This window comes from Lonchura striata, chromosome Z (genome assembly GCF_050655825.1).
Source record: "Lonchura striata isolate lonStrDom1 chromosome Z, ASM5065582v1, whole genome shotgun sequence".
NCBI lineage: Eukaryota > Metazoa > Chordata > Aves > Passeriformes > Estrildidae > Lonchura > Lonchura striata.
Window position 1 is genome coordinate 10,876,626 of NC_140740.1, and position 22,080 is coordinate 10,898,705.

A 22,080-nucleotide genomic window follows, 5' to 3' on the forward strand; every position below is an offset into this window, starting at 1 on the left:
GGAGAGGGTGTTTCAGATCAGAAGCACTGAGAAATATGTGGGGATGTTTTGTCTGGAGTTACCAAGTACTAAGACTAATGGCTACTACTTTCTTCCCAAACATTTGTACCAAAATATAGGTGCTGTGTGTTCTATTTGTGGGTAAAATGTTGTTAGTAACACACCAGTGTTTTGGCTGCACCTGAATGGAACTTGCAAAGCCTCAAAACTTCCCTATTACCAAAGGAAATGCCATGCAATCCAGCATCGTGCTCAGCAAGCAATACAGCTGTGGTAGCAGAAGAAGAAGGTGGGAGGCAGTTCTTTCATTCACCCAGTAAACTGTCTTTATCTTGATTACTGACTTTACTCAGTTTTGCTCTTTCTGTTCTCTTCCCACCCCACTGAGGAGTGGGGAGGGGAGCGAGAATATCTGGGCACTGTCAGGCCCCCATATGAGGGAAGGAATTTGTTTATTTGATGCCCATGTCATGTATAGGCTTTTCAGAGGCTAAGGGAAGCCTGTTAGCCTGTTTTGGTTTACATCAAAGAATTAGAACGTGAGAAAAAGTGTGAGCATTGCTGTTTCAGACCCTTGTGTGGGTTAGGTCAGTGCTGACATGCCTGGTGTGGTGTTTTAAGAACAGAACATGTTTTCAAAGAAAATTACTGATTCATTAGGTGATAAATCTGGATTGTGCTCCTTTGCTGTTGGACGGCACACCATAGTGGAGGTAGATGCTGGTAGTACATGTGTCTTGGATGGAATGAGATTTGAAGTCTCTCACCAGTATACTCATTTCCTTCCCATTCAAGACAAAAGTCTCTGTCTGTCTCCATTGTGTCTTGTGTGTCTCTTTCAGCAGAAGTTGCTTCTGTGAATCCTCTTCTGAGGTGTTATGCTTATTTTTATCCTTATCCTCATTTGTAGGCATGAGGACCTATCTATGAGTGTGTGGGAGGTTAGTGCTGTTTGGATTTACATTAGGAATTCAATACTATAACACTGCTATATTGAAGTCCTTTTCTGAGCTCTGTCCTTCTGTCTTCAACAGGTAAATTTATAGGCCATAAGAAAAATTAGAAAATAAAAGTTACTTCTATAATGGGTAAAAGCGAATTACTTTTATTTCTAACTTTGTAAAGCAGTATTTCTGTATAGAAATGTTATAGTTCAAATATTTCATGAGCACTGCAGAAACAGTGTATTGATGTTTTCTAGTCTGTATTTAGTGGAAGCAAGTGTCATAATTTGCATTTTTGTATCATATCTTTAGTCAAGTAGTCAAAGAAAATGGACTTAGCAGAATTTTTTGTTAGAACTTGCTTTTTCATTTCACATTTATTTGTACTTTATTGTCTACCTCTGGGATACAGGGGACTTTGCAAAGAAAATGAGTAATCATTTTCTTTTGCAATGAAGAGCTGTAAAAGAATCTGAGATAGAGCTGTACTGAAAACAAGTGCAGCCCCTGGTTTCAGAACATTTTGGAGGCTCACAAGTTGGGGGTTTTGTTTCCTTTTTTTTTTTCCATTTTAGTGTAAGTGTGGGCACACCCACTAGCAGAATTGGCAGAGGGGAAGTAAATGGGTCATTCACAGTCACATTGAAACCAACACAGCATATGTTTGTATCAAATTATTTAGCCTCAGATGAAATATAACACACAGATGGGCTAACGAGGCTTTAGAAAGATACATGTGTGGCATGAACTTTACAGGCCTTGCCTTTTCACCTTTTTGTCTATAATGGACAGAGCATTGAAACACCATAGGAAAAAGGTGGTTTACACAGCTCTCAATGACAAGGTTTCAGAAAATAATCTCAATGTTATCTTCCTTTGCAGAGCTAGCAGTCATTTAAAAATCACTAAAGAGAAATCCTGAGGTCTGATAAAGACAATGTCAAGGAGAGAAGCCCTCCCACTATGCTGCAGTGTGTTCTCCTCTCTAAAAGGCATCCACTGGAAGCTGTGTTGGGTATGTGAAACCCTGGGAGCACAGCTGTGAGCTGTGCTGTCACAAATGAGTGCCAAGCAGATAGGACAGCTCAGCCTGCTGCTGGAGTATTGCTGCATGCTGGCGCTGGAAACAAAATATAGGCTTGACCCATAGATCACTGGTGGCAATTGGGATTTCTGCAAGGGGTTTGTTTCCTAAGAGGAGTTTATTTGCTGTAGTTTGTGTGTTTCTCCCAGGGATGTTGCACAGTGGGAGCAGATCCAGAGGGATGATGCTTGCTAGTTCTGGAGTCTATTAGAAAATAAACTGGATGAATTCAGGAGAGAACAGGTTTGACAGGATATGGATAGAGGAAAATTTGGTTCATGCATATGTTAATGTCAGCTTTCTGAAGATGTTAGTAGCAAATATCTTTTCAAATGAATCTGTTAAAAGAACAGTAGGCTTCTCACAAGCAAGCTAATACATAAAGACTGGTGAAGAGCACAAAATTATGCCTCAGACCTCTTTTTGTTAACTTATGAGATTGCTAAGACATCATTGCTGTTTTGGTATGATGATCATTCTCTGAAGTAGAGGTGAAAGAGAAGAGGAAATCTGTCTTTCTGGTTTTGTTTTCAAATTCTATAAACTTGTTGTCTCAGATTGAAAAAAACAAAACGTATTCCACATGCTATCTGTATGGCAGTTGTCTTGTTTAAGTGGGCAGTTGTTCCTTATCTCTTCCACAGTCAATCCTCCCTTCGTCCGGGAGACATCTGCTGATAAATGTAGATCATTGACTGTCACTGCATGACTGATAAATAAGAACTATAACATCCCATTGTGAGATGCTCTGCCCAGATGGAGAAGCCAGGCATTCCTAACTGCATATATACTCTTGAGATTCTGGCCCACCAGCACAGCTTTTTCTGCATTGGATTTTCCCAGAGGAACAGCTGCCTCTTCCACTGCCTCTGAAGAGGCACCCTTTTTCTACAGGATCACTAATCCAACAGAACCACACCTGTCACTCCAGGAAGACTGCAGCCTGAAATTGGATTGCTACCAACACCCTGACCAGCAGGGTGTCAGGCTCTGCTGTATTCTGGCTCTGTCAGTGTTCTTTTGGTTCACTGCATTGTTTATTTTATCTTTTTATTTTCTTTCCTAATAATGAACTGTTATTCCTGGTCCCATATTTTTGCCTAAGAGCTCCCCTTAATTTCAGATTTACAACAATTCGGGGGGAAGGGGTCTACGTTTTTCCATCTCGGGGAGGCTCCTGCCTTCCTTAGCAGACACCTGTCTTTCCAAACCTAGAAACTTGTTCATAATACTCAAAGCAAGTTCTGGGCACAAAATATCTGGGAAATGTACCAATGTGTAATCACACTCTATTTCTATAGCATTGATGACTTAAAGTTGAGTAGCTTGAATTCAGGCTGAAGATCTCACTTCAAATGACTGTTGATTGCATGGTTGATAGTAACTTAGTAAAGCCACTGACAATATACAAAGATAGCATTGTAAGTAGCTGTAAGACAGCTCAGATTTTGTTGTAAGGATTTAACCCATAAAGTGATAACTATTTCCTGGGAAATAACTATGATAACTATGATCCTCGGATCATCTTTCTTTTGTAGCCCTACTTAAAACTGAGTTGTTTTCTTTTACCTACATTTTTGTTTTGTTAGGATTGGGCCCAGAATGGAAATTGAACACAACCTTTCCTACCAAGCTTTTTCTTTTTTTATGGTAGATTTAACAGGTGATGTAAGTGATGATTTTTTTTCAGAAAATGGTCTTTCAAGAATACAGACCTGTGGAATGGCTGTTCTAGGCAACAGATGAGTTATTCTGAAATTATCAAAGGCAGAATTTAACCATTTGATGGGTCTTTCCATTATTATTTTCCTGATTCCCTACTATGTGTAGCAGACCCTGCATTTTATTCTTACTCTTCATATATTAGATTTTGCTTCTGAACATGACTGTATTTGCATTGTTTTGAAAAGAGAAAAAATTAGTTAGGATTTTTTTCTGTTGCAGAAATATATTCATTTTCCATTAGCATAAGAACAGATATTCACTCAGTAGGAAAGACTAGATCTAATGGTGAAAGCTAGAATTAGGGCAAGGTACTAATTTTAATTGCAGCCGTCCAATAATATTCTGTTCAAATTTTCATAAGAAAAATGCTAATAAATTTTAAGCTGTTGTAATGCCTTTGTAAAATATGAGGAATTAATACTTTATATTACAAATTTTATGTCATAAAATATTAAAAATTAATGTACATTTTTGAAATCCATACGTTTTGAATTTAATCCAAAGTTAGCTATGTGTTTCAAAGCTCTTAGCAATGTCCCCAGTCACTCTGGTACAAATAACTGTTACAACTGTGCACTGAGGTTACATTGTTCTTTTTTAGTCTACTATCCTTAAACTGAATTTGTTATATCTTTGCTCCAACTGAATATTTTTCCATGTTCTTAATTTGACATGGCTTTCCCAGACAGGCTTTCACTAATATAGTTGAAGCATTTTATCTCATCAGTTGCACTCTTTTTACAAACGAAATTCCTCTTGCGTTCCATTTGTCTGTCTTTGGCATGGGAGATAGTTTTTTTGTTTGTTTGTTTGTTTGGGTTTTTTTTGTGGTAATTTTTAGTGGAATATAATGTAATTTTTGTTATGCCCTCACCAATTCCCAGAAAAAGTCAGAATGCCAGGACACATTTTGACAAAACACCGAAGTTCAAGATCAGTATGAACAATTGGTTTTACATACCCAATAGCATTGGTTCTGTATAACCAAGTTACTGTGCAGAACTTGGGTCAAATTAATTTCTTGGCTGTGATACCTTTGCTGACTCAAGCCATTATCAAGGTTTCCTGTCAAGAGACTGCTTCAATAGTCTTTTTGAGGCTTGAGTAGCTACTCTGAGACAATAAAGGCACTTTTAGGAAGGGAATATGGCTGATAGAAAATAGGCTATTTATTTATCATCCTACCTGATCTCTGCCCTGTGGGTCAGGTGGGTTATACTCTTGGGTTCAGATTTCTCAGTTTAGCTCTAGAAATAGAAGAGGTCACAGAGTGGGCGTGTGTTACTGTCACTCAGCTTGGCTACTGATAAAAACCTTCCTGATGCCACAGACAAAATTCCTGCCAAGGAAATCATCGTAGCTGGTCTGGATCAACCTCTAGGTCCATAAAATTTTCCATAGTAGCCATGTGCCACCCCTTGGTGAGAAAGGAGCCCTAGAAAATAAGTGGAGAGCAAAGGAATTCTTTCTAGCAGTTGTTACCACCTGCAGCCAAATTTTTTCTTCAGTGGAGGCGTCTACTTCTAAAACAGACACAGCACTAAGATGAGTCAAAATATAAGGTTAGGCTATAAATGTCCCAAAAACCTGAAAATATCTCCTTCCTGTAACTGCCTTTTCATGTTGCTGTAAGGAAATACTGGAGCTTTTCTATACATACTTGGGGGTGTTCTGGTTTGAAAGCAAAACCAGTGAGAAACTTTAAGTCAGGAATACAATTTGTTAGGAAAGGGGGGGAAAAGCCCAAAATACATGTAATAATACAAAAGAAAAACCACTGACAGAGTTAGAATAAAATTTGACCCCTTTTTTTATTAGGGTGTGGTTAGCAGTCTAAATTGGAGTGGCTGCAGTCCTGCTGGAGTGGCAGGTGTGGTTCTGTTGCAGCAGTGATCTTGTAGATCTTCCCCTAAAGATTCAGTGGAAAAAAACCCAGCTGTTCCTGTGGGAATCCAGTGGAAAGGCTGAGTCTGGTGTCCCAAAAACTCAGATTATATCTAGTTAGGAGTGTTTGGCTCCTCCCTCCGGGCAGAGCATCTGACAATGGGATGCTGTTATTTTTATCAGTCATGTGGTGACATGCAGTAAGCCATGAACAGCAGGTATCTCTCCAGAGGGAGGATTGGTTTCTGGAAGAGATAAAGAAAATTGCCCAATTAACAGAAGATAACTGCCACACCTTCGAGAGAATACAAATAGAATACATCTTGCCTTGCAATCTAGGACAGGAGGATTTTACCTGACACTTTTTCCTACTTTCAAGCTTATTTCTCCCACTTTTTCATAAGTTTCTGTGTGTGGAATAGTGGTAGCTAATCTTACTTTACTGAGTAGAAAATTGAAAATTAGGTTTTTTAAAACAAAAAAAATACTGTTGTGTCATCTTCAATCTGATTATGAATCATCCCTTTGCTTCATTGCTTTTGTATAATCCAAACTAATACCAGTACGCTTTCTAGAGAAGAAAAGAAGTAATATTTCCAATGTACATGAGAAGAAAAAAAGCCACTGATTCCCTCTGAAACCATTTGTAGCCTTATTTATTTAAAATATAGTTGCATTCTTTTTACTAACTTTTATTAATGTTTTCTTAGAACTGGGTGCAGTGTGCTTTCTAGAATGGCAATCCTGCACAACTTTTCCAGACAAGATTTTTTCTTTTGTAGCTGTGCTTTATAATTACAGACATAGGTAAATAGTTTATCTAATGAGGTTTCATGCAGAAAGAACGAAACAAAGGAGAAAGGATGACTATAAAATATGGCAAATAGCTGCTTAGATTTGATATTCAACCTGATGGTCCTATTTCATACTAGTTTATCAGATACTCTCTCTTTTGTGTTTTATCATTGCTACTATATGTTGCTACAGATATTGTATTTCACTTGGATTTGACTGTTTATGTACCATCTAAAAACATTTCCTATCTGACATTTCAAATCCTCATAAAATCATGCATATTTCTTGATCACCGTTTTAACATCCACCAGTCACACTGTTCAAATGTTCTCTAACATTTTTAATGTTTCCTCTTAGTCCTTAATATTTCCATATTTTTAAGTGGTTCCATCAAACAAGATAAAATATACAATATAATGAATAGTTGTTAGAATGTGAAGGGAATTTAAAAAGCACAAAAGTGCTGGCAGTTTTCAACAAATGTGTAGCAAAAAACAGTTTACTTGATGCAGGTTCAGTTTGTATTCATCAAAACCAGATTTATTTGAAATTACACACAAAGGCACATTGATTTCTATTTTATAATTGTGAAGGCAGTTCATTAATTTATAATGTCTGTGTGTGGAGTAAAAGAAAAATTGTTGCAATCTTGCTGTTTATCACTCGTGGATTCTAGTTTATGGCTACAGATTGATTTCAGAAAATGTTTTTGAGTGATTAGGATTTCTTAACCTGAAGGAAACATTAACATGTCTTCATATGTATATGAGCTTGAAATATATACTCACAGCCCAGGAAGCCAATTCTCTCCTGGGCTGCATCAAAAGGAGCGTGGCCAGTAAGTCGAGGGAGTTCATCCTGCCCAATTTTGATCTGCTGAGACCCCACCTGGAGTCTTGCATCTTGTTCTGGGGTCTTCAGCAGAAAGAAGACAAGGAACGTTCTGCAGAGGGTACAGAGCAGGGACACAGAGATGATCAGAGGGCTGGAGCATCCCTCCTCTGAGGAAGGGCAGAGAGAGATGGGCTTGCTGAGCCTGGAGAAGAGAACACTCCAGGAATGCCTTTTTGTGGCCTTCCAGTACTTGAACGGAGCCTACAAGAAAGCTGGAGAGGGAGATGTCTCCAAGATAGGACAAAGGACAGTGGTTTTGAGCAGAAAAAAGGTAGGTTTGGATTAGACAGAAGGCAGAAAAGTTTTATGAGGGTGTTAAGAAACTGGAAGAAGTTGTTCAGGGAAGTTGTGGATGTTCCATCACTGGAATTGCTAAGGCCAGCTTGGATGGAGCTTTGGGCAACCTGGTCTAGTGAAGTATGTCCATGCCCCGAACCAGGGGAGAGGAGTATTTGACCTTTAAAGGTCCCTCCCAACTGAATGAGTTCTGTGCGTCTCTAATTCACAGAATTCTATATTTTGCTCCATTATCTGCACAGTAGGCATATGTTATTGTCCAAGTATGTCACAGAATTAAGATAGCTATGGAACACATCACTGCATGTGATACCTCATTCCATTATATTCCAGTAAGGAGGTGATCTGTCAGAAAGGAAAACCTTTTCTCTAGAAGTTTCCCTTTTGACTTTCTAAGCCTGTAAAATATACTCTAGGTCTCTTTTGCTGCATCTTTGCTATGTGTCTGTGTGCACATCTAGTGCAACTGTAAGCTGAAATTATTTATAGATGACTTCTTCTAAAATTAAGCTTTGTTTCACTCTTGAAAATGGTTTTGTGTGTGAGTTGGGTGAGCAACACTTTTTAGCAGAGGCATATACTATGCTAGAGTGTCATTGATGGCTTTCATTACTCTGAAGCAAAGGTAGACGTTTCAGTCTCTATGCAGTAGAAGACTAACCATATTTACTGGCAAAGGCTCATGTTTCTTGTTCATGTAAATGGATTCCTGAGGGCTTAAATAATTTTTAAAATACATTGATGGGTATTCTTTGCAAGTTTCATAGAAATACAAGTAAGTAGCCTTTGCTTTCCCTTGTTCTGTAGTGTGATGTAGTCAGCTCAAAACAGAACATTTCTAACTACTAAAGAGGCAGATCAGATCAGGACAGAATCTTGACTTTTCGGGTAGTGGTCTGATGGAGTTTCAGCTCTTCATAAAGTGCATTATTCCTTCTAATGAAAGAGGTTTTTTATGTATGCTCTTTGAAAATATTTTACACTGAAAACTTTCAAGTAGATCTTGTGCACTCAGCTGTGCTTTTGTGCTGGCTGTCACATTTTCTGTGTTGCTGTTCACACCTTGTTTCTTTCACACTTTAGATTCCTTGTGCAGCATTCTGCACAAAGCATATCTCAGTGAGAAAAAGAAAAATAGTGCATTTTTAATTAAAGCATTCACATAAATTGAGAGGGTAAATTGAAGAGTTGTTCCTGGCACTGGTGTGATTAATCCCACTGAAGACAAGAAAGCACAAGGAAAGGATTTTTTTTCTTTGAATTTGAGGAAGATATGTGTCCTAACACTTCCTTTAGAAAACAGATGTTGGGTCCAAGGACATAAAAGTGGCTATTTAAGAGATCCTTTTCTAGTCTGTAGTCTTACCAGTGCCAGGTGCCAACACAGAAATGTAGAAGAAAAGTTGGAAACAGAGGAAAGATTACCCTGTGATATATACCTTGCCAGTAGCTTAGCAAACCTTTGAGAAGGAGTTTTATCAGCACCACTGGGTTTATGAACATTGACAAGATGTGGGTTTTTTAGTCAGTTAGCCAATGGCATCCAAAACATCCTATTGCCTTGAATTCCCAGTTCAGTGTTATATTGTGTAAAAGGTACTTACATTTGTTTATTTCAGATAAATTACTTTACTGAGTCCATTACTTTTTATGTTACAGTGCTTATGTTAAAGTAGTCATTAAATTCCTGTTTGCCACCTTTACCATTTCATAATTTTGGAGTGTTTTATTGTCTTCTGCTCTAGTTGTCTCTTTTTCAAGCTGTTCTCTCCTCATACAGAAGTTGCTTTATTCTTCTAATAGTATATGTTACTTCACTCTGTGTCTTGTCCTGAAGTAGTTTTTGAGGAAGTATAATCAAGACAATATACATCCTCACACAGACACTCTTGAGTAACACTGAGATGTTTTGTCATCTTTCAAAATAATTTTTCCCCTATCTTCCTAATAATGTTAATATTTTAACTTCTCAATACCATATATGATTTTTCAGAAAGCTCTTTTTAAAAATATTCTCTGTCTGTAAAAGGAACAGAATTTCAGTGACAGCCAGGTATGTTAAGTAGATTTGCTTGGAGATCAGCTTGCATATCTCAAGAAACAGAGCTTGGTGTATAATCTTTTGAGCTATTCAGAGTTTAAACATATATGTTTCCTCAGATTCAGTCCTGTCCAGAACAAGGAATTAAAAATCCATTTAAATATATGCAACCAGATTCTGAATCTCTTTGTGCTATGACATCTTATGGAATTTGTAGATAAGGCAAATAAAGATGCTAAGTATGCTAAATTACCTAGTATTTGAATGTAACACATCATATCTGATTTTCTTTGTCTGAGACAACACTTCACTCTTTGGATACAGCCATGAGAAAGCTTATCTCATGTTTTAATTTAGTCAGAAGTCATCTATTCCTCAGTAGCAGGATAAGTAATTGTATATTTCCATTTATATAATGTAATGATGATTGGTATAAATTGTTGTGTGTATTAGTCATTGTAATAGAGTTTCTTCAGAAGATTATTTTAACAGTAACTATTTTTAAAGCAGATGTCTATGGTTTTATGTGTTTATTCTAATTTACTTTTTGTTAATAGCTGCAAGAAGTCATTATAAGGTAGTGACATGCTATTCAATTGACATTCCCCTGGCAGTCATGCTGATAGTAGAACATTCCATTTTTATAAATATGAGGATATCTTGTTAGATCTAGGTGAAACTCTGGTGGATTTGACTGTGTATTTAACTATAGGTGATATTTTAATCTGGTAGAAACAGGTTTAGTATTTTTAAAGGCAGTTTATTTATCTCGTATTCACCAGGGCAGACTTTCACTTTTTCCATTGTTTTTTTGTAATGTAGACAGAGTTTCCCACTCAAGCATCTTTGAGTCCCCTAAAGCACAAAAAGTGTTTGCCAACTGAAGCAAGCTCTGAAGTGAGCTACAGAGGTGGTTGGGCTGGAGCTCAAGCCCAGCCAGCAATGGCCAAGAGCCCTTCTTGGAGGAGGACATTAGACTGAGATCTGTTAGAGGTCTGCTGACATTCCTTCCAGTACAGATAATCTTATGATACTTCTAAAAGTCCTCATGCTGAGAAGTTTAGGGTTTGTACCAATGCCTCAATTAAAAATAAATTTTTTATATAATTTTTATAGCTTTTTGTAGTATCTTACTAGAAACAAAGAAGGGTCTTTGACAAAAACACATTTTACATACATAATTTGTAAAACATGTCTTTTATTTATGGTGTGGAACTGCATATAAGAACTGGTTTTCATTAAGGTAATAACAATAAAAAGGAAGGGAAAAACATGCATATTTAAAGCATCAGAAACTACTAGAATAATGCTGACACAAATGCATTATTGACAGTGTTTCTTTCTAGTACTAATAGAAATACCAAAAGTCTTTGATTTTTTAATTTTTTAATGCAAAATACAGTGAAACATGCAAGACATCATTGTTCAAATTTTAAAATCATGTGAAATCTATTTTAAATGTGTATGTTCTGTAAAAAGGACTGTGGAAGAGAGATCCATATTGGACTGTGTGAAAGTGTTCTCAGACATGTGGCCATGACTCACTACCTAATATGTCTGAAGTGGATAAGAAGTTTTGGAGGCAGAGATGCTTGGATTTAGGATGAGGAGCTGAGGTGAAAATAGATAATAGGAGCACAAGGATGTTGTTACAGGAACCAGAACCTGCTCAAATACCCCTTCTTTTCATGGAAGTGGCACTTTTAGCAGTCCCCTGCTGTCAGCAGGGTGACCCTTACTCTTACCATGTATTATGGGTCTTTTTAGTTACCTGTTGCAAACATGGGATTTATTAACAGCAGTTTTATAAAATGCAAATACATGAACCTAAGTACTGGTCTGACCTTCTTTTCTTTGCAGATCATTCAACGTACTCTCTATTTGTGCTGTTTTTCACTTACCCCTAGAGGTTACTTTTAACTTTTGAGCATAAATTGAAATTCATGATATCTTGCCAATGTCTTTAGTTCAATTTTAAAGTAACTTGAAGTGAGATCTCTTTAAATTCAAGCTAGTCAACTTCAAGTAACAGAAATTATAAAGAGTGTTTATGCTTTGGCACATGCACTAATCTTCAATAAATTCAGCCTTCAGGCCCCACAAAGGAGTTGTTTTAGCATGAGACATCAAGAAAACAAGTGGTGGTGCACTGCATGGCCAGTTACAGACTTCATAGTGATGACTGTTTTCTAACATGATGAGCTCCACCCAGTCCTGTCAGTTAAGGATTGATGCTGTATCCAGCTAGAAAATCAGGAAAATCTAGAGACCAGTTATGAGAAACAAGAGAGATTCTCATTTGGTTCTATAGTTAGTTGCTTCCTTCATGATGTAATCTTAGTTAAACAGAAAATGAGTGTATTCCAAAAAAGTGTATTGGGAGAGTATCTTTATGCTTTTAACTAAAGCTATAATAAAACTCCAGAAACTAAAAACAGGTACAAAGACACTTATTGCTTAAAGCATCTACAACATCAGTCACCCCTAATCAGCCTTAACTCAGTTTGAGATTAGAACAGGTACCTGAGCAACTAAAAGTTGACACATATGTTTCAGAACAAAAATCACAAAAGACTACTTGAGATTCGTGTCACCACTTGACAATTTTATTAATTCAAGCAGATGTTGGGAGTCAGGAATTTGCTCCCAAAGAGATAAATTATCTTTAGGAAGTATCAGCCCAGCCTAGATCACTGAGTGCCTCCAACTGTTTTATTTGTTGCTTTCATTTTATTTTTTTATCTGAACTATAATTGATCCCAAGTTACAAAATTTTTATAGTAATTATATCAAGTACTATATTTTCAATATATATCTATAGAGAGAGTTTGGGTGTCTTTTTGATTTTAAGAAATACCAAATAGTTAAACTTCTGGTTTGTATAATACCTGAATATAACAAACAGAAGAGAATATATGCTTTTATACTCTTATATTAAGAGGGTCTTCATTGCATCTTATTCCTTCATTACATACTTATTTCTGATCAGAAGTGTGTTAGTAAGATGTAGTGTCCTTTTCAAATATTTACCTGTTTACTAAGCATCCTATTCCTGGAAGATTGAAATTCAGCTGCAATGATAGTAGTTGTACCCTGTAGTACCAGATGCATCAGTTTTGACTGCTGTATGGCTAGAAACACTCAAGTTAGGTGGATGATAGCATGAGATTAAAGTACCAACTTCTCAAGACACAGCTACCAGTTTCTACAAAAATTAAGTAATTATCTTTTAAACTGTTCTGCTGTATCTGTGATATGAAGTGCTAAAAGTGCTCAGATTTCTTTCTCCAGCAACTTTTCCATAAATAAACATTTATTTTCTAGAATGGAGTCTCTCCTTTGGTTTATCTTGTCTTAGGTTGTAGTTTATCAGAGTGAAAACAGCTTAGCATGTTATGTCTAATAAATGGTGTTTATAAAGACAATAAAAAATTCTATATGCATGTGTTATTTATAGATGTACCCATTGCCAATTGCATTCACTCCTTAGATAGCTTTTTATCATCCTGGTTTTATAGCCAAATGAAATTCTGAGTCATGCTCTATGCTGGCTTTGGAGAAGCAGTTTCTCAGCTCAGAACTGTTTTCTACTTGCAGGGTCCTTCAGCTTTCAAAAAATAAACTTCAGTATAATGCAAACAAACAAAAATAAAAACCCACTAAGAAAAAAAAAAAGGAAAAAAAAAAACCATACCAAACAACATCAGAACAAAGAAAGCCAAATAACCCACTAAAAATACCAAACTAGCTTTCACATGCATACCTATCTATGATTCAAAGCTATGGTTTTGGCAAAGAATGAGCCTGAAAAGGCCAGTTTCAATGGGATGGTTATTTTGCTGTTGCATGTTATCTGGTGCTTTTAACATACTTTAAGCTTTGATTAAAGGCATAGTTTTGCTGTCCTATCTCATACTGGGAGGTGGGACATTCCTCCTGCTACATCATTAATGCTTTTGTAGAACTCTGTATGTATAATTTGAAGTTTCAGCCTTATTGAAATCCCATTTTAAACAAGGCTAACTCTGGTCTGGTGACGTTTATCTCACTTGACCTTCTTCCTAGACTGTGGTAGAAGCAATTCACAGCCTACAGCTAAGAGTATAGTGGCACACTGCAATGTTTTTGCATTTGTGTGGTAATGCGAAGTCATACTTACTTCCCTTACTTGCAGTCACACATTTCCACAGTCCCATCAGTACAGCTGTGTGCCTGGCTGTTGTTTGTCTGAGTCAACAGAATGACCAGGTTTAAGAATCTAAGTGACCTTTTTTATTTTCATCAAGTACTAGTGTACTTTCTATTGAATCAGACCTGGGAGAAGTGTTTTACCAGCACTAGCTGACACTGTTTTAATGGCATTCTGATTTTAAAGCTTAGAGATGTAGAACAATGTTGGTGACAGACTTCGAGGGTACCATTGTGAGCTACATGCTGGAGTCCAGTTAAGTTTCCATTTGTGTTGTTGAAAATTCTCTACTGCTTTTAAAGCTGGAACCAGACTTCTTGGTGCTGGCTTAGGAAAACTGTCCTGTAGCCTCAGTCAGACCAGTGAATGTTTGAGTAAAAAAACATTTTAAAAATCAGTAGTGTAAGGTTTTGCTTATCTGGAGACTGCCTTTAACAACAGGTAGTTTTATGTGTTAATCACAAGGAAGAAAATCAAGCTTCTCTTCTACTGACTTCTGAAAGTTACATTCTTAACTTATGTTTATCATTTCCATTTGCTTTCTATTTAGGGAAGCAATCTGTGAAGTAACCCCCAGACCAATCAAATGTTCAGCATAGGGCTCACTTGACCACATGAACTGGATACTGCAACAGGTCAGATTTTCCCTGATCTGGCTGAGGAGGTTAACTACAGTCTTCCATCTTCTGCAGACATGATGCTGTGTTGGAATTAAAGCCTGAACTAAGTCTCTTAGCTGGTCAGGTTTTTTCCAGTGCTGTGCTAATGTCTTCCTTAAACTCTTTTAGGAGATATAAAAGTGCATTAGAAACAGTGTCATTATGATCTCAGTTTAGAGAAAAGGAGGCTTTCACCTTTTATAGTGTAAAATTAATGCATAATAAGTAAAATAAGTTTGCAGGATTTATTCACATGAAGTTATATGAGTTTCTTAATGCTCTTTTTCTTTCTTTGCAGCTATTGGCTGACAAACAAGGTCCACATTAAACGACCCAGCACTGGTCTTCTCATGTATACACTTGCCACCAGATTTTGTGATGAAATTCACCTGTACGGATTTTGGCCATTCCCAAAGGATTTACATGGAAAACCAGTCAAGTATCACTATTATGATGATCTGAAGTATCGATACTTTTCTAATGCCAGTCCTCATAGGATGCCATTAGAGTTTAAAACGTTGTATGTGTTACATAATAGAGGAGCACTTAAATTAACAACAGGGAAATGCATACAGCAATAAAGCACAAGCACAATAAATACAGAATACGCACCTCATCATAAAGATGTTGTGAAATGGCAATGGGACCACAGTGGGGATTTGTTTCAACACCCACTACGTCATTGGAAGAAGATGTTATATCAGAAGTACATAACCAGCTATTATACCTGTAAAGTGCTATATAACTAAGCTATCTTGACTTCAAGGGTTCAAGTGCCACTTTCACGAAGAACAAAGCTTGAATGTATGCTCAGTAGTGTCTACAGGATGCAGTGACACATTCATCATGAATTAAAGAAGAAAAAGAGCCTGCCAATTTGCAGCTGCGGTCAGACAGCCCACACAAGAATACTCAGTGGATAGAATATTTACATGAGTAAATTAATCAGGCTTTGACAGAAAATGTAATGATGGATTTCAGTAGAGAAAGTGAAGTCTGTAAAATCAAAAAAAATCAGTAAATGCCTTCAGTCAGAGAACTCTTTCTGATACTGTATTATAACCTCAGCTTTTGTTGCTGTTTTTCTTATTGTCATTGGTTGGATTTTGTTGCTTTTAAGTTTTGGAGCCCTTAGAAGATTTCAAGGATGTTATGAGTAATTAAATTTTTTATCTTATGGAATTGTCTTAAGGAAAAAATATTTGTAAGCATGGGAGAGTGGAGTGGAACATCAAATATTTTATCAGGTGTTATTTTCTTGCATCCTGCTGTCACGCAGTCCTTAACATCCCAATTGTTTTTCTAGCAAATATTGTCAGAACCCGTTACACGAAATCACACAGATAGCATTTTGATCTGACTTAAAAGTTTTTCTCTTCTGTATAGATTTGAAGACATGCAAGACAGTGCCCTTGTTTTCAGTGCCAAAGATTACTTTTATACACATTTTTACCTTATCTTGGAGAAATGGTGTGGATTTAGGTTTCTTTGCTGCTTAAAGGAACATATTCTTTGTTATTTATATTTTTGAAGCATCTCAAATCACACCCACTTTACAGACTTCACATACAGAATTCTTCAGAAAAATCTGCAGGAGTAAATAAATTACTTCATGCATTCAAATATATATATGTGTATGCATATATATATATATACAGTATTATTCTTGGTGGGAAGAAAAAGTCTAAAGAAACTCAGGTGACAGTGGAACTAAAGGGAAAGAAAATACCTAGCCAACTAATGGAAAAGAAATGTAGCTCATACAGTTCTTTTAAACTTCTAATGCTGTTAAATTATCTCTTTATTTAATATACCTCTTGTATCATCTAGATGTTCTGATGTGTAACTGACTGAAATAACACATTATCTTCACCATTGGTTTTTTGATCATCAGTCTCATTTAGCAAAAAAAAAAAAAAAAAAAAAAAAAAACTGAGTTCTTTCACTTTCCTCTTTTCAAAAAAAAAAGAAAACAAGAAATTACACAAGCATAGGACAGGGTGGAGTGTCAATACAGGGTACATTAAGAAACAAAACTTTTCATCCTATGATGTATTTTAGTGCTAAAGGACCACATAAATAGGGAACACCATGGTTTCGTATCTTTCCTGTTATGCTTGGCTAAGGAGCAGGTATAATGTATGGATATTTTCTTGTTATGTTTTCAGAGCTACATTAGGTCCTGGTCTCCAGATATGATATTCAGTGTATCTACTGAATTTTTAATTAGTTTGAGCAATTTCATAAGTTTTACCACTCTCACAAACATTTACTAGTGGAAAATGCTCATTATTACCCATTTTCTTCTCTTAAGTTCATGTATTTCATCATGCATGATTTGACATCTGGGATTGTGAAAATTTGGTAGCTAAATCAGTGCCTTGCAGTCAAATATTGCAGGAAGTAGAAAGTCAGTTCTGTTATATGTAAGATGCAGTAACATCTTTCCTTATTCACCAGACTCTTGTACTTAGAACAGTTTACTTTGACCACATGCTAATGTGCAATAAGTGATCCTAACATGAAACTCAAGGAAACCAAGGCATCACTAGGAACCAAACAGCCATGCAGACCGGAATGTGTTTAATTGATGTTGATAAACCAGAGGGTGCTATTTGTTTACTGTGTACACCTTCATTTTAATACAAGGCTTTTTCTTCAATGAAGGGCGAGCATATTCCTGTTCCTGCTGTTAGGGTTTTGCTACTCTTGATCTTCTAAAGCATATTTCATATACGTTGACAAAATTGCTGTTGAAATAAAGAATTCACAGATTGCCAGTCTCACAGAACCTCAGAGAAACATCTGCTCAACTTTATCTTCTGAGAGTGTCTTCTCTCTAGTGTCAGGGCATTGATAAACCTCATGCTCAAGTAGTCTAAAATATTAACTGACAGGTGATTTTGTACACCTGTGGAAAGTTTGAGTATTCCAATTGATTATGTATGTGACAGCAAAGTCAATGGGGATTCTCATATTCCTGAGCAGTAAAAAAAAATATTTTTGCAAACTAATACATGAAAAGAATATAATGTAAATGGATAGGTGAGAGAATTTGCCTTTAAAAGGCAGCAGACAAATTAAACCTTGGCCTAAGCCTTGGTTTTGCATGCTTCACATTTGATTTTCTGCAAGTGAAGTTAACTTTAGTACAAAAGCCATGGAGTCCAGATTTTTACCCTATCACTAGATTTCTCTGACTTTGGCACAAGACATGACAGTAGCACATGTTTGAAAGAAAGAGTTTTCCCATACCTCCTCAAAACTGGGCCTTAACCTCATCTTCTGCAGGCTTTCTACATTCAGTACTGCACTCTTGGACACTGAGCCATAGGCTCAGGGCACTCCTCTGTCACCCACACTCATCCTTCTCACAGCACTCTCCCCTTAACCAGCACCTACATGTGCCTCCTTACCAAAGCCATGGGACTCCACTCCAACTCTTCTCTCACCTCCCTCACTTCATCCTGAGCTGAGGTGTGATGTAGTGAAGGGTGGGTCTCAGACTATTCTCTGAGGGAAGTGACAGTTGTAGTCTTTGCGTAGGTTTTCACAAGGACTAGGGGTAATTTTACGCTATTGTTCTTGTATAAGACCTGTGTCCGTGTGGAGTCCAAAGATTCTGGGAGGCTCTTTAGTATGTGGTTTGTTGTGCTACAAATTGTTTTGAGATGGTTTGTGACCACCAGTTACTGCTTGGTCTAAGGCGACCTGAGGTGAGACATGCCAGGGGTTTTCCTTGTTTGCATTCTGCAGCTGTGAAGCTGTAGCAATGCACTCATTTTAGACACCTCTCTTATCTTTCCCTTATACTTCCTGGGGCTCTTGGAGCATTTCTGTTAAGGCACCCCAGAACCTAAATGGAAAAACAGATTACTTCCACTGTGTGACTTTTTCCCTAAAGGTGACCCAGGACATTGCAGCAAAGTCTTAATTGCTGTTTAGAGACTTGGAGGTGGAATGGATTTCATTTTGTGGTCCTTTACTGGTTAGCAGTCAACAGCTTAAGCCTTCATAGCTGCCTTGGATGATTTACATTGTTTATCTGTCTTCACACATCTGCTGCCAACAGCACAGAGCAGATAATCAATTGATATTATAATTACCACTTTCATAATCTAATACTATCAAGAACTAACACAAAGTAGTAAGATAAAAAGAAAGATCCCTAATGTTATAATGTTATCTGCCCTGGTAAGTAACAACTGAAATGCCAATCAGTTGTGTTCAGAGTGTTCCTCAAATTTATCTTCTCATCAGCTATATCAATTGCCTGCTGTAGTTCCTAAATGTACATTAAAAATAAGAACTGGAAACTAAATCAAGACAGCAGAATGTATCTGTTTTTCCAAAGGTTATGGCAGCTTTACATTAAACAACTTGATTTAATTTGGATAAATTGATTGTAAATTGCTTATTAACATACATGTTAATGTTTCTGTGACAGTCCTTCATATTTCATACAAGTAATAGATAAATGTTTGATTGTTAACTTTCCAGCTTTGGGACAGTTCTCTTCCACAGTTCTGAGCCACTCTCCAGATAGAAGATCTACTGAACCTTTCAAATCTGAGTCTGATGTGTAGATTCTTGTGTTAGGCAATATAAGCAACATGTTTGAGGTCAGTACATTTTCTTTAATTGAAATTTGAAGATAAACAGGTGCAGGTTCAGTAACTTTTTTAGTGATTTATCTAGCAAAGTGCTAAGCACTCTTTGCAGTGACTTTCCTGGGAGAGACATGTCCAGGATCTAGATGGGGATCTAGATTAGCGTATTTCAGGATGGAACTCTGAAATTGCACATAATTTATTTTTAAGAGCACTGTTACTTTGTGTAAGGAAAAGCACAATTGTTGTAAATGTAGATAAAGGAGAGTACTATTGCTATTGAGTGTATGTCATACAATTTCTGTTGTTTAAAGTATTGATACATATTCTTTCAGAATTACTACATTTGACACTGTTGGTCTTATTTCAAGTACAGTTATGGGGATAGTTTTTTATTTGTATAACTGAAAAATAAACATTTCCTTTCATGTTTTCTGCTATAGTCTGTTAAATATTTCTTTGTAACACAGTTATGGTAATTTAATCAATCTTGTTCTAATTGTAAGAATCTGCTTCTTTAAGGTGTCTAATCAGGGACTTTCTCAACAGAAAAGGGGATATTCAGAAAAGGAGGAAGCCATAAACAGGAACAGAGAGACAGACACAAACCTATCTGACCAATAACAAGGGAGGCAGAGATGAGAACCAAAACCGATGAGTCACACAAAATGGCAAAGGTCAAGTGTAGGATTTTTTTATTCCAGTATGATTTTCTGATTAAGGACTTTATCAAATGGGATACTAAGGAGAAGGGGAAAGCAAAGTATGTGGAGACCCAAACCTGACAGGCAAATCATAATGGAGACAAGGAGAAGAAGCCAACCTCACCAGTCACACTGAACAGTTGTCAATAAACTGTGGGCAGATGGTACTTTGCAGCTGATAAAAATGCAGTCCTGGTGGACTAGGATGTTGGAGGGGAGTTAGTGGGTCTTTGCAAATGGGCCAATGTTCAAGGGAGGAAGAAAAGAGGAATAGACAGAAAAGGGGTTGGTGGCTTGTGAAAACCATGGTGGGTTAGTATACTTGTCTGGCAGATTCCTGAGGCTGACTGCCCCAGTCTATCTTAAGTCCATTCATTAAATCTCCCCTTACCTCTGTGTCTGTGTAATCTCACTGTCTGTCCCATGCATGTGCATCCTGGAAGGACTCGGTGCAAGACAGTGGGGGACTGTTGTGAGAGGACTGGGTGCCAGCTGCTGGAGTGCTGATGAAGGATGTGGATGCCCCCGGCCCGTGGGGTTAGCTGCTAGAGTGAGTGGTAGGGGCTCAGTCACTTTCTACAACTACTGGAATTAAGGGCTTTATGCCAGAGGGGTTTGCATTGGATATTAGGAAAAAAATCTTCTCTGAAAGGATAGGTAGGCATTTAAACAGCCTGCCCAGGGAAATGCTGGAGTCAGACCTGAGTGATGTGCTGTAGTGGTGGATTTGGCAATGCTGGGTTAACAGCTGTACTCAATAATTTTAGAGGTCTTTTTCAACCTTAATGATTCTGTGATTCAGTGTCATCACTGTAACAGGTAGTGTTGACTAACCTCCTGCTGGGGGAAGGGAATGCTGGGTGTTAACAAAACCAGCTGCTGGGCAGGCTTTGCATGAGTGAGGCAATGCGGGGATCAGCGCTGGTTGCTGCAGTAGAACCACACGTCACAGTCTATCTTTGTGGTGCCAACTGATAAGACAAAGTTCCTCTGTTCTCTCTAAACCTGGTCTAGATAGGGTGCATGTGGCCATCACCAGCAAACTTCAATCTGTACCAGCCAGCTGGTAGAGGACACATGGGGGTGATGAGGGGTCTGGGACTGGGGCAGGGGCACCAGGCAGGCAGAAGGGGCTCCATGAACATGCAGATGCTCATGAACCTGGAGAGTGTTCCCAGAGTGTTGCACCAGGGACCTTCTGCCTACCAGCCAGGAGGAAGAGCAGGAGCCACAGGGTACTGTGCAGTGCCAGTGTGAGCGACCAGCTGCGTCAGTCCTCTGTGTGTCACGAGGATGTGTGCTCAGTTTCACTTCTGCGTGTGCTTGAAAATGAAAAAACACTGCCCTTATTCTGGGCACAGTCTCTGGGACCCCAGGCTCTGGATGTCAGCCAGGCAGGAGAGGTCCTGACCCAAATGCCCCATTAATACAATCTATTATAAAATGTTGGAAGCAATTCACAGGAGAGCAAAACTGACTCAGTGAGACCTAGATTTAAACTCTGTATGCACTTTAGCTTTTTAGACAAAATGGAAAAAAAATGTGCTCAGTAATTGTATGAAGGAATGTAGAAATCATAGATAATACTACAAGTACCATGGAGTGTATTTAAAGCCTTTTAAATCCATCTATCAATAATAGATTAAAACAATAATAGATTTCTAAATCTTAACCAGTCATGTTACAAAAGGAAATACACACCTCCATTCTGGTTATAGATACTAGAAAATATCCCCAACATTTTCTATAATGAGTTGGATATTTCTATGCTGTAATTGCAGTTTCAGTCTTCACACACTGTTGGAGCTTTTTTGTCTTTGACAATTCTATGACTGTGTTCTTTTTCATTACACAGGCATAAAAGCAAATTCAGCAAATTTTGCTGAATTCTGCTTATGGCACTGTAATATTAATTATTTTGAATTGCTATCCATTTTTATTGCAAAGTGGTGTCTTTTGGTTGCTTACTACAGCAAAAATACAATCATATAATTGTCACGGTGGGTGGTTGTCCAGAGTGCCATGACCTTCCCAAAGAATCATTTTAAAAAAGACACTTTGGGGGCACAGGCACCTCAGTGCTCACACCGAGTGATTTCAGCTCTTCTGTGATCTGGGCAGTGCAGAAGGAGAGACAGGGTCTGCGTGTGGGGTTCCAAGGAGAGCCTTTATTGAGCTTCTTCCTCAAAGGGTCCTGAGACAAAAGAGCCACTCAGGCAAGGGGAAGCAGGGGTTGATTTAGGGATCTCGAGGG

At 37.7% G+C, this 22,080-nt stretch overlaps 1 protein-coding gene across 6 annotated transcripts in view; it reads left to right on the forward strand.

Moving 5' to 3' along the window:
* ST8SIA4 (ST8 alpha-N-acetyl-neuraminide alpha-2,8-sialyltransferase 4) overlaps positions 1-19,562 on the forward strand; it is a 58,036-nt gene extending 38,474 nt beyond the window's left edge. For 2 of the 6 annotated variants that reach the window (XM_021543994.3, XM_085567204.1), the window contains one exon: positions 14,811-19,562. In XM_021543994.3, coding sequence (XP_021399669.1) covers positions 14,811-15,093 — 283 coding nt within the window. In that variant the 3' untranslated portion in view covers positions 15,094-19,562. The other 4 variants (XR_014951441.1, XR_014951442.1, XR_014951443.1 and 1 more) reach the window with 4 other exon arrangements.
* The last annotated feature ends 2,518 nt before the right edge of the window (positions 19,563-22,080 follow it).